Below are 13,496 nucleotides of genomic sequence, written 5' to 3' on the forward strand. Positions count from 1 at the left end.
CTTGAGTTGAAGGCTAGGCTGAGCTACATAGTCAATTCAAGGCCAACCTAGACTACATAATAAGGTCCTGTCTCAAAACAATAACAACAACCACAACAAAAGACCCAAATTATATAATTCATTATAACTATGTTCATTTTCTTCCATATAATTGAAAGTATTTTATGAATAAATTTCTAGAGTGGAATTGCATTGAAAAGTAAACGTAGTTTGGTGTGATCGCTATACATCTATAATCCCAGCATTCTGGGAGGCTGAGACAGATCGAAAGTCCAAGCCCAACCTGGGCAACTTAACATGACCCTGTCTTAAAAGAAATAAAAGCCTTAGAATATAGCTCAATGTGAAGGCCCTGAGTTCAGTCCCTAGTTCCACAAACAGATACACGCAGTGTGTTTTTTTAAATACAGCCAGATTTGTATTCTTTGGGATTGTACCATTTTGTATCCCCTGCTATCAGTATCTGTGAATCTGTTTCTCTTAAAGTCTCTCCAATAATATGTTATCAAGCTTTTCAAATTTTGCTAGTATAGCTGGGCATGGTAGTGCACATCTGCAATCTCAACACTTGGGAGGCTGAGGCAGGAGAATTGCTGTGAGTTCAAGGCCGGTCTGGGCTACATAGTGAGTTCAAGGGTAGCCCTACATAGCAGGACCCTGTCTCAAAAAGAAAAAAAAATATCATTTATACGAAATTTTGTTAGTATAATAGGTGAAACATATCCAAGTGTGGTTTTAGTTATTTCTATATCTCTTTCCAAGATCTATCTGGTTGTTCACAATACAACTTGTTAAAATGTCTGTCTTGGTTACTTTCTTGTTGCTGGGGCAAAATACCCAGTATCCACAATAAAAGGAGGAAGGGTTTATTTTAGCTCAGTTTGTAGAGGTTTCATTCCATAGTCAGCAGGCTCCAAGGCAGAGTAGCATGGCAGAAGAGAAACTCCATACTGTGGCAGGCAGGAGTTAGGAAGCAGCAACAGTGAGCCTCCCTTCCTTGTTTCCCTTCATCTTTCATCCAGGCTACAAGCCTATTAGTTGGTGCCACTCACACCCAGAATGGGGCGTCTGTTTTCAGTAAATCCATTCAGCCACTATGCTAAACCAATCAGTGTACTAATCTTGTTATCACACTCTTAATCCAGTATCACACACCCATGATCCAGTCACCTCCCTGAAGCCCTACCTAAGAGAACATGAAACTTCATAGCACATAAACTTTACAGCCTTAGCAGTATCTTCTCTAGAATTGAGAAGCCATCTTTATCATATACAGTATTTCCATATGTGTTTAAATCTCCTTCTGGATTTTTTTTCTTGTCAGTGCTGGGGATTGAACTCAATGCCTCCTGCATACTTAGAGAAACTTCATACACTGAGTACAAGTAGATTTTCTGTTCTGTCTCACTGACTTGTCTATTCATGTGCCATACTTTTAATTACAGAGACTTTCTTACTGTTTTAGTATCTAGTAGGGCTGCTAGCACTCCTCAGTATTTTTACTTTCAGGACATTTCATAAATATAGTTGTTCATTTATTTTTCCATGTAAACTTCAGCTTTATTATTTGTAGCAAGAAAAACCCTGATGTTTTTATTTGAGTCACACTGAATGTATTTATTCCCACAGGTATATACATATATATATCTTTATGGGTGTGTCTCAAGAGTGTTTTAATGTTTAGGTTTTGTGTATTTCTTGTTACTTGTTGACTAAGATTGAGCCTTTTTTTGTGGTAAGAGAAGCTTTTATTCTTGATTTTTGTCTTCCCCCCTTTTCTCTTTTTGGTACCAGGAATCAAACTTGAGTCCTTATGCTTGCCAAGCAGACATTGCACCACTGAGCTACATCCCCAACCCTTATTCTTGAATTTTTATGTGATTTATATACCCTACTACCTTATTAAATTGATTCTTTTAGGTATTTTACAAGTATACGTCCATGTAATTTGCAAATGTTTTCATCATTCCTTTTTCAGTTCTTCACTTAATCTTAGGCAAAAGGCCAAGAAGCAATATCCTTTTTCAATTCTTATGCAAGTGGTTTTCCCTTAACTGCATTGGCTAATATCTTTAATATAGTGTTAAATACAGTGGGCATAATATTTCTCTGTTTTACAGAAGTGGCTGTAAAAGCTTAGAATTTAGTGGCTTAAGATCACAAGCTAGCTGGGCACATACCTGCATTTCCAGCATTCTGTGAGACCAAAGCAAGAGGATCATAAGTTCCAGCCCAGCCTGGGCAATTTAATGAAACCTTATCTTAAAGATAAGCATTTGAATGAGGCAAAGATATAAGCCAAGACCACGGGTTCAATATCTATGGCTGGAAAAATAATCATAAGTTAGGTGACATAGCCATGATTGATTCTCAGATTTGTTTGATTCCTAAACTTGCATTCCTTTCATTCTATCATGTTGTCTCCCAAGTATTCACACATGTGTTTAAAGGAGACAAGACTTCTTGTAATTCCTAGCTACCCTCCATTCAATTGGAGGAGAGTAATTTATTATTTTAATCTAGCAGTTAACCTAGCAGTTTTGCCTCTTTTCTCTTTCACTCTTGCTCTGCAGATAGAATTTTTCCCAGACTTCTGAATATCTGTCATCTTCTTGAGTGTATTTATTTATAAGAGCTACCTTCTTAAATATATTTATTTACAAGAATTAGAAGATTGCTGGGCATGGTGGCATATGCCTGTAATCCCAGCACTCGGGAGGCTGAGGCAGGAGGATTGTTGTGAGTTTGAGAGCAGCCTGGGCTACAAAGTGAGCTCAAGGCCAGCCTGAACTGCATAGCAAGACCTTGTCTTAAAACAAAAACAAAACAGAAAAAAAATTAGATTTAATACATTTGTTTGCTTGCTGGACAGGAGCTCACTTTGGAAATGGAAGACCAACAGGAGAACCTAGATACTCTTGAGCACCTGGTCACTGCACTGGGCTCTTGTGGCTTTGCACTGGACTTGTCCCAACACCAGAACAAGATACAGAATCTCAAAAAGGACTTCACTGAACTTCAGAAAACAGTTCAAGAAAGGTGAGTTTTTCACCTGTTTTGGTCAGTGTTAAGGCACTGCTGCAGGGTGTTGTTATTGTTGTTTATTTCTTACTGTAGGGTGAATAATCTTTTCTTCCTTCCTCCATAAAGGAGACATTCAGAATTCTGCTACTGAGTCATGCATGAGAGCCTAGCAAATTCAAAACCCTGAGTTCTGGGGTGGGGGAAGGTGCCTCTTTTAGGCAAGGCTACTCAATCTGTTTGATATTTCGTAGTTTTTGTGTTGCTAATCAGTGGATTCCTTCTCATTAATGGAATTGAGTTCCTATTTTTTATGGCCAAAAGCCTACACTTCCTGATGAAATAGAACAAATTTGGGGCAGCAAGTGGGATTGTGGCAGAATTTGAAATAAATTTTAAGAAGTAGAGGTGACTTGCTGGACATAATTAAGGTATATATTTGCACTCTGCTTGCTTATTTAAACCACTTTAGAAGAGTATACAAATTGCTGTTTCAGAAATTTTTGAAATTTTTCTTTCAAGGCCCGCGAGGGAACATATGACAAAGGCTGGTGGACTTAAGCCTACTGCTGAAAAACATTGATTCCCTATTAAAAAACCTCACCAGAGCTTGCATATGAATAAGTTTTCTATCTTGGTTGAGCCATAAATACAGTCTTAATTTAGTGGATGGCTGTCTTAATAACTAGAGGAAAATAGTTACTCAAACCAACACTTAGCAGCAGGTTATTTAGTGGAGGGTTTGAAGACAAAGGCTACTAAGGTTTGTTTTTCTTGCCTTTTATTGACACAAGGAACCAAAATCTATGGGTTGATATCTGACTGACAGACAAGGCTATTTTCAAACGTTGTCCTTGATTTATTTTACTCTTGGATGTGATTTACATAGGGCTAACCACCTAACTTTTCTGAGTCTCAGGTTCACCATTTGAGTGAGGACTTGAAAGAATCAAATACCTAAAATGTACAGAGCTAGAATTGAGATCCAAAGCATGCATTCTTTCCATTGTATCATTGTACCTAAATAGCAGGCTCCCTTTAGTTTTTATCACTTTCACTTTAGCCTGGAGTAAGATTGAAGACTCCTTTCCCCAGAAATGTCCAAACAAGGGCAACAGATTCCTGAGTTTGGTGCTTCTCTTACATTATATGCAGTTGTTCAGCCAAACTTGCTGTGGAACAGATTATGGGAAGGAAGGGCCCTATTAGGAAACCAATGCCTAGAGTCCCAGAAGGAACCTAGTTGCAGCTCAAGTTGATTTTACAAAACTTAATCTAACAAGTAACAACACTTCTTTGTTGACAGAGAGAAAGATGCGTCATCTTGCCGAGAGCAGTTAGATGAGTTTCGGAAGCTGATTAGGACCTTCCAAAATTGGCTGAGAGAAACTGAAGGAAATATTCCACCTTCAGAGACTTTCATGAGTGCTAAAGAGCTGGAAAAGCAGATTGAGCACCTGAAGGTAGGTGAATAGAAAGGCTGTAGTATTCTGGCTAGACAGTAGTTTGGAAACTTGTACCAAGTAATCCTTAGTTGCAGAGTAGAGGTACTACAAGAAATTCAAGTTGTCCACCTGTATTAGAATAGACATTTCTCCGTTCTCTTTATGTGATTCCTACTGAGCCCTCTCTACGCAGCACTGAGCACTACAACATCTCCTATTTAAAAATCAAGATCAAGCCAGGTGTGGTGGCACATGCCTGTATTCCAGCATTTGAGAGGCTGAGACAGGAGAATTGTTGGCAAGTTCAAGGCCAGCCTGGACTATATAGTGAGACCCTGTCTCCAATGAATAAATAAATAATCATCTGGAAAGAAAATCTATAAACTGTTTAAGCTGTTTATTGAATGCCTTTCATGATGTGGTAGTTGCTGAAAAAGACATCATTTTAAAAGAGTGAGTCTAGTCTTTGAGAAGCTTGTACTGTCATTATATACTCAAGAATTAAGCCAGGTATAATTGAGCAAGTAACCAGACATGTCATCAGAAAATTAAGGAGAAAAGTACTAGCAATACTCTGGCTGCTAAGGAAGTCAGAATCACGTGGTTGGAAGATACCTTTAAGAATACGATCAGTCTTTCTCCCGTCCCCTCAGAACCCCTTTTGTATCACCTTTGATTCATAGTCAACTCCCCTCTGCCTGTACCTGCGATGTATCTTTTTTGTTGAAATAAGCCAAGTCTGCTTCTAATGAACACTCATGTGTTACTCCTTACTTTCTCAGAAAAACAGGTTTTATCTTGGGCAGGTGAATGAGCAGAGTTTATTTATTATCACAAAGCAAGTGCCAGGAACATTTACTGTTGGAATTCCCTACGAAAGAGGTTCCCCAGCTTTCTTGGTTTACAGTGCCCTTAACGTTTGTTGTTTTGGGGGTGTTTTGTTTTGTTTTCTGTGGGAGATAATTGATTCAACAGTCTAATACATGTTAAATGGAATAAAGTGGTAATTGTGTTGGGACTCAGTAGTGAATTTCAGTCACTTGCGTCTGTGTTAATCAAGGTTCTCTGGAGAAACAGATCAATAGACTATATACACAGCCTGCCAAAAAAATGGATACATCAGGAAAAGAAAAATTTGTGTAAGTATTTTAGTGCTAACTTTATTGAGACATCATGAGATTAATACAAGTTACCTTTGGCCTCTACAATTACAAGAGGTGCTCAGAGTGGGCCATTAGCTTCTAGACATTTGTTACTTTTTCTTTTCCTGAAGTATGTGTACATTTTTTGGCATACTCTGTATATATATTCCAGAGTATACATTTACATTCATGTACACACACATACATTATAAAGCTCATGCAATTATAGAGACTGCCTTTAGTGTGTCATGAAGTTTTTCATGGTACTTCAAGGTCTCACCCCTCAAAAAAACCTACAGAGCAACCAAATAATTCCCCATGCTAACAAATTAAGAGTAGTTGTTTGCATGGTGTCCAACAGAGGTCACTGTATTTCCCTCAAAATTTTAAAATTTCCTTCATGTCCCTGCATAGTTTTAGGACTGGCTTAGGAATCAAAAATGATTACAGTAAATCCCCAACTTAATGAACATTCAAGTTGTGAACTTTCAGATAGGAATTGACCTCACATTACAAACATCACAGATGCAGACAAGTTGCAGAAGTAAATCATGTGTCTGCCAGACATGGGCACAGATGTGCTATGTGCTTACTGTACAGTGCAGTAATGTACAGTAGTATAGTGCAGTCAGAGACAGTGTGTTTCTGTATGTGTTTAGTTTTCTTATGCTTTACATTGTATGTGTGTCAAAGGTGTATAAGACTCATTTTGTTGGACTGATGAAAGAATCTGACTTATAAATGTTCTCATGGAATAGAACTCATCTGTAAGTCAGGGACTTACTATAATGAAAGATTTGATAAGCAGTGACCAGCCACAAGTTAGTTGGAGCTAGGCTTTATGAGCTTGATAGGTTTAATGCTTTTATGTCTTTCTCTTGCTACTCTGAAGTTTAGAGACAAGAGCTTACTAAGTTTTCATGGATATTCACTACAGAGAATAGCATGGTGTCCCTGTTTTGAAATGAGTAAAATCATACCGCTGTGGCAGGCCATGCCATCTCCAAGACTTAGCACGATCTGGTACTTTTGTCTTAGAGCAGATGCCATTTTTTTCCCTTTCCGTGGTAAGTTTGAACTCTGCCTCAAACCCAGTTTAAAGTTCCCCTGATAGATGGTCAGAGCTTTCTTCTCTTTAGGCAGTGTATCTCCTCTTATGCACTGAAGAGTTCACAATATTTTTGTAATAACATTTATCATATAATGCAACTGGTAATCTGAGGACTTGGTTCTAGGAACTGTCATAATCCTATCTTGTATTCCAATACGTGACAAGGTGCTGATCTCTATAGTAGATGCTAAATAATTATTTGATAAATGAGAGGCCAGATGTGTAGGTAATCCAACTACTTGAGAGGCTGAGGGCAGGAGGTTTGAGCCCAGTGTGGGCAAGTCAGCAAATCCATCTCCTCAGATAAGAGAATAGCAAGGGCTGGAGGTGTAACTCTTAGTAGAGCACTTGCCTAGCATGTGTGAGGCCCTGGGTTCAGTTGCCACTACCACCCACAAGAAGAAATAAGTGTACGTAAAACAGTTGTCCCTAGTTATGAGGAAAAGGCCCCCAGGTGTTAAATTTAGCTGTTTTGTCCTATAAACAGCATCTCCTGGATGACTGGACAAGTAAAGGAACACTGGTGGAAGAAATCAATTGCAAAGGCACATCTTTAGAAAATCTCATCACAGAGATCACAGCACCTGATTCCCCAGCCAAGACAGGTGAGTGGGCACTTCAAAATGTAGTGCATAAATGTCACTCTTCACTTTCGGCCTTTGGAGATGCCTTTTTGTGTAGTTAAAGTCAAAGTCAAGGTTGGCTATAAAAATGGGGGCCACAAAGCAATCTCTCCTCACAGCCTGATGTGTTTTTCTGTTAGCTATGTAGCATTGCTCCGTTTACTCCAGTTGGCCCAGTTAGAACAGTAAAATGAACAAAGAAGAGCTTAAAATGGAATTTTCATCTTGCAAAACTTTAATGTGTCAGTGGGATAGATATGCATCATCTTTAAGCTTGAGCCAGCCTGAGTGGATATGAGTGTGATATCTAAGGGAAGGCCAGGTGTTGAGAGTCAGCATTGGTACAGCAGACACTGGTACAGTTCTCCAAGTCAGACGCAAGAATAACCTCCGGCTGTAAGTTAAATCACTTAGGCAAAATTCTATATGATTTCACAGTCACTTGCTAGCTGTTAATGGAGAAACCATAGATTTTATTAGCAGACTATGATAGTATACTTTTATAGTCATTTAAATAGTTTTTTTATTTTAAAGAGAAAAAAGATAAACATAACAATGAAACTGAGTTTCAAAACAGGTTAGTAGGGCAGTTATAATAGTTGATGTATTGTGTATTGTTCTCTTCCTACTTAAATACTTAAAAGTTTACTTTTTTCCTGGTGAAAACAAGTTCTTTAAAATAAAGTTAAAGTTTTCTTGGAACTATCCAAGAGTTGACAGCATTTTAGAAAACTGAGGATTTGTATACTTTAATATATAAACCTCTAAATTCAGTGAATTATTAATGTGACTAGATCAGAAATCTATAAACTTTTTCTGTAAAGTACAGATAAATCCCTTAGATTTGCAGAGCACATGGTTTCTGTCACAGTTATATACTCTTGTCACTGTGGCACAAAAACACTCGCAGACTGTATATAAATGAATAGGTATGGCTGTGTCCAGAATACCTTTGTATACAAATACAGGTAAAGGACCCGGCGTGCTCGATTTGGTTTTGCTTGTTTGTCTTCAGTTTTTTGAGACATGTACTTGCTATGTAGCCCAGGCTGTTTTTCAACTCACTGTGCAGCTCAGGCTGGCCTCAAACTCAAAGCGGTCCTCCTGCCTCAGCCTCCCTAGTGCTGGGATTACAGGCATGTAATTACAGGTGCCACCATGCCCACCTGAAGGGCCAGGTTTGGTGGGTGAACTATGGTTTGATGATTCCTGGTCTAGATCAGTCATTTCTCATACCTTTTAAAGCACTGCAGTCATTTTTGGTTTTGACGGGATGAACCTTACACACAGTAGGCATGAACTCAACCATAGACTCATTTTAAAAGAATAGATATCATATGAACCTTACTCTACAAGTAAAACTTCTGGCACAAATTTCCCTTATAAGTTAATTTTAAGCATTTATCTGTTATGAAATATATTGCTGAGAATATTGAGACTATTTTGATTAATATGAAAATTTGAAAAGGAAGATCAGTAGATGATAGCTATATCAGTCTGATTTATTTCTAAATTTTGTTTAGTATTCTATCCCCAAAATATGGTTCATATAGATGAGTAATTGCAAATGATAACAATTTTTTGTTTTAATGGTTTTCTTATTATTTTTATTAGTATATATTTGCAGTACATAATGATTACACTCATCATGAAATAATGACAAATGTTTTTTAAAGTTCATTTTATAATCTTAGGATACTCTTTGATTAAACTGTACTAGAAACTTAAAAGTAATGTAGTAATTCTTGTTTCCAAGTTAAACCACTAAGAATGTTTGTAAGTTAATGGTTTTTATCACCTACAGTATTAAGAATTCTATTATTGTACAATTCTACCTCGAAGAGAGTTTGCCCAGGCCGGGCGTGGTGGCGCATGCCTGTAATCCCAGCACTTGGGAGGCTGAGGCAGGAGGATCGTTTCAAGTTCAAGACCAGCCTGGGCTACAAAGTGAGCTCAAGGCCAGCCTGAACTGCACAGCGAGGCCCTGCCTCAAAAAGACAAAACAAAAAAACAAAACAAAAAAAAGAGAGTTTGCCCAACCTTTTATTTAATGTACGGTAGTTGTTTATCCTTGACTGATAGTATCCAGAAATGCTCGTGTACAGGTTTGAGTATTACGTCATACTGGCAAACAGCTCTAACCTTTTCCAATCACTGGCACTGAAAAGGAAGTTTAAATACATGTAGAGGTGTCCGGAGCTGCTTATTCCTCCACAAAAAGTTTCATAGACTGGTTGGAGATGGTAGGTTAAGATGGGACATTCAACACATTTGAACATGGATGTTTTATTGCCATTCCTTAGTAGTTAGAAATTTATCCAGGTAGTAGCTTTAAACCAGACATTTACAGAATCCCTAAAGCACTTCTTTGGAAAAGTTAAAAAACCACTGTCCTGAGTTCTTTCATTGAAAAACTCAATACTCCAGTTCATTATAGTTGTGTATGTTCTTTCTGTTTCATGAAGTATTTTTCATGTACCTTATCTTTTGACTTCTTTTCAGTAATCCTTTGAGAGTTACAGAAGAGACAGTCGTGTATTTTTACTCTAGAGAGTTAAACCGAAGGCTGACCATAGACTAAGGCTTACAGACTGAGTTAATGACAGCCTTGGCTAGGACTTCCTTAATCCAGTTTTTGTTTTTTGGTTATCACCACATTAAAATGGAAAATAATTTTTTTGATCTATTTTTAATTGAAAATACAATATCATTAACATTTCAGTCTTACAATCACCACCCTAACAAGTAGTTTTTAATTTAACCTTGTACATGATTTTTGTGTAATGTAGTCGTTGCACATAGGCATATTATTCTTTTTTTCCTTTTTCTCTTTCTTCAGTATTAGGGATCAAACTCAGGGCTTTGTGCATGCTAGGCAAGCATTTTACCACTGAGGTGTACCCTCTTTTAATGTAGCACTATATCATGAATATTCCCCAGATTTCTGCGTAATCTTTATAATTTTGTGACCTGATATTTACTGAACTTGGAAGCTCTTCTGAAATAGAAGGGATCAACTTGAGGAAAATATAGGTAAAATTATAGTAATTAGAACCAAAGGTCCAAATTAGAACTTATGAGAATGTTTATGAGCCAGATTTATTACTGTTTAAAATATCTTCTTCTGGTGGAGTAAGGAGACCTAGAATAGGTCAGGAAAGGAATAACAGGGAATCTTCCTTTAGAGGGAATGTAAGAAAGGTTCATTTTTATGTCTTTATTAAATAAATACTGCTTTCTGTGTTTTTAATTGTGCTTATTGTTTGTTTTTATTATATGAAGTACATTGATATTAAAGATGACTCTTTTGGGCTTTATTATAAATCCTCCCCCCAAAAAAGACTCAAAAATTTTAACAGTACTCCACAAAATTAGGGAATGGTCCAGAGAATTCAGAGAGTTAAGAATTTAATTTCCTTTAGAAAAGATTAATAATCATTACTGCTGAGAAAACACCTCAAGTGACATTTTGTTGCCTGGCAGCTAAAATGATGTGTCTCTTTCCGTGAGTATGTTGTCCTGTGCTGTGTTAACTTCCTAATACCCGAGCTTAAAGTGAGTGTCTAAGAACAAATGCAGTGCCTATATGTATTCCTAACATGTTGGTCTTGCCCTGTTTGTCTCCCTGTCCTCCTGCTCAGGTTCCATACTGCCCTCTGTAGGAAGCTCTTTAGGCAGTGTAAACGGATACCATACCTGCAAAGGTGAGAATGCCATTTCAACAAGGCCTCTTTGTTGGGTGTGTTGGGACAGTGTTCTCATTTACATCTCTGTGTTTTCTAATATGTGTGGAAGAGCTGCTGCCAGGAGGGGTATGAGGGCAAAAGTCTTGGGAGAAGCAACTGTGATGCCACTCTGCCTGCTGAGTATAGGCTAAATAGTTTAGCAGCTCCAGAACTGAAGGTACTGAGGAAAAATTAATACTAGCTCACCAGATAAGGCCAATGTGGAGAGACCTTGCAAAAAAATATGACTCTAAATTAGAAAGAAGCCATTCAAGAGGTAATCTAGAGAAGCCCTCAACTTCCCTGGGTGACTTCTCTGTAGTTGGGAGGAACAGAGCAGGAAGCTACTGCAAGTCCTTTAACACCGATAGTATGCTACAGTTGATTTCTTATTGTGCTCCCCGCTTCTGTTGTTTCCATGGTTACTGAGCATCTTCAGGTATACTCTGGAGTATGTACTGCCCAAACCAGAAAGCAGACTGAGAGCTCTTCTGCTTTGCATAAACAGAAGCTTGTATGTGCTTAGGAGGGAGATAATCACTAGCTCACTGAAGCAGTAGGACAGATGCTTAACCCCGACAAGTAATTCCAGAATGAGAAACCAGGGGGAGAGCTCTTCCCAGTCTAATTTCTGTGTCTATGATGCTAGACCTGACGGAGATCCAGTGTGACATGTCAGATGTAAATGTGAAGTATGAGAAGCTAGGGAGCGTACTGCGGGATCGCCAGGAAAGCCTTCAGGCTGTCCTCAGCAGGATGGAGGAAGTTCAGAAGGAGGCGAGCACAGTGCTGCAGTGGCTGGAATCAAAAGAGGAAGTCCTGAGAACCATGGATGCCACTTTGTCTCCCACCAAGACGGAAACAGTGAAAGCCCAAGCTGAATCTAACAAGGTACTGTTCATATTAGTTGTATCTCAGCACTAAGAGGAATGACTGCTACACCAGTGCTCCTGCCCTAAGCAAGGCACCTGAGAGCGCAACACGGCCAGGTATCCGGGCTGTGATAAGCAGTGTGTTTGGCTTCCAAATGTTTTAACATGCCTTAATTTCCTAAAGAATTTGCTTACCTGTGAAATTAGAAACTGTTAAGTCACAATTCAGAAACAAAACCTGAAATGTGTGCAGAAAATACCTGCCCCCAGATGCATCAGTCTTTTATGAATGGGATCTCTTTTTTCCATATGTCGTTACACGAGAGCCAAATCATTCTCATCAAAGCATCTTTTCTATTCTTGGAGGGCCCCAAAACACTGGTAACAGTTCATTCTTAAGATTGTCAAATAAGACAAAGAAAAATGTCAGAAGATGTAAGACCGTAGAAGATCCTATAAAAATTTTCTCCAAAAGTTCTAATACTCCAGTTGAGCATAGCATGTTATCTCCTCCAACTACCAAAACATTGTCATCATTATATCTTGGTTTTTGGGTTTTTTTGAGACAGGCTTCGGACTAGCCTTGAACCAACTTTGTAGCCCAAGCTGGCCTCGAACTCCCGGCAATCCTTTTGCCTCAGTCTCCCAAGCGCTGGGATTATAGGCATGCACCACCATACCCATCTTAGGTTTTCATTTTAAAGTAAATATTGAAGCAGAATGTTAAGTATCTTAAAATCACAAAATAAGTCCTGATTAGAATCCGAGCAGAGCCTATAATTGCCAGTCAGTCAATCTTCCGAACATTTCACATACGTATACACTTTCTCCCTCCCTCTCCCTCTCCCTCTCCCTCTCCCTCTCCCTCTCCCTCTCCATCTGCCTCTCTCCCTCTCTCCCTGTCCTCCCCCTCCCCCTCCCTCTCTCCCCCCCCCCCTCTCCCTCTCCCTCTCTCCCCCTCCGTCTCTTCCCCTCCGTCTCTGCTCCTCCCTTTCTCCCTGTCTCCCTCCTTCTCCCTCTTTCCCTCTCCCTCTCTCCCATCTCCCCCTTCCCCTCCCTCTCTTTCTCTCCCTCTCCCTCCTCCCTCTCCCTCTCCCTCTCCCCCTCCCTCTCACTCTCTCCTTCTTCCTCTCTCCCCCTCCCTCTCTCCCTCTCCCTCTCCCATTTCCTGCCCTGAATCTCATGGCATGCCTTATATTCTTTCTCATAGGCCTTCCTGGCTGAATTGGAACAGAATTTTCCAAAAATCCAAAAAGCAAAGGAAGCCTTAGCTGGATTACTAATGACATATCCCAACTCACAAGAAGCAGAAAATTGGAAGAAAATGCAAGAGGAGCTCAGTAAGTTGTCACAGAAATGTTTCACATTCACTAAATTGCTTGTCTCCAAAATAAGTGGAATTTGAGCACATTTTATAAAATAGAAATTATGTTCAGTAAAGTTTTATAACCAAGGAAGAGGTCCATATGGGGCTTTGAGGGAACCTGAGTAGGGAAAATCTGTAGAAACTTGGAATCAGAAGCCTGTTTTCCTGAGCAAGCCAAACTGAGAGTCCAC

The 13,496-nt window shown here is 39.0% G+C and overlaps 1 protein-coding gene across 1 annotated transcript in view; it reads left to right on the forward strand.

Annotated features, from left to right (window-relative positions):
• Positions 1-13,496, forward strand: part of Macf1 (microtubule-actin crosslinking factor 1) — a gene marked incomplete in the record, with an annotated part of 341,157 nt that overhangs the window by 228,291 nt on the left and 99,370 nt on the right. Inside the window, 6 exon segments of the mRNA XM_013519481.1 lie at positions 2,873-3,039; positions 4,328-4,484; positions 7,207-7,324; positions 10,984-11,046; positions 11,717-11,958; positions 13,150-13,279. Coding sequence (XP_013374935.1) covers positions 2,873-3,039; positions 4,328-4,484; positions 7,207-7,324; positions 10,984-11,046; positions 11,717-11,958; positions 13,150-13,279 — 877 coding nt within the window.

The sequence above is a fragment of the Chinchilla lanigera genome, unplaced genomic scaffold (assembly GCF_000276665.1).
Source record: "Chinchilla lanigera isolate Chin_1 unplaced genomic scaffold, ChiLan1.0 scaffold00051, whole genome shotgun sequence".
Lineage (NCBI taxonomy): Eukaryota > Metazoa > Chordata > Mammalia > Rodentia > Chinchillidae > Chinchilla > Chinchilla lanigera.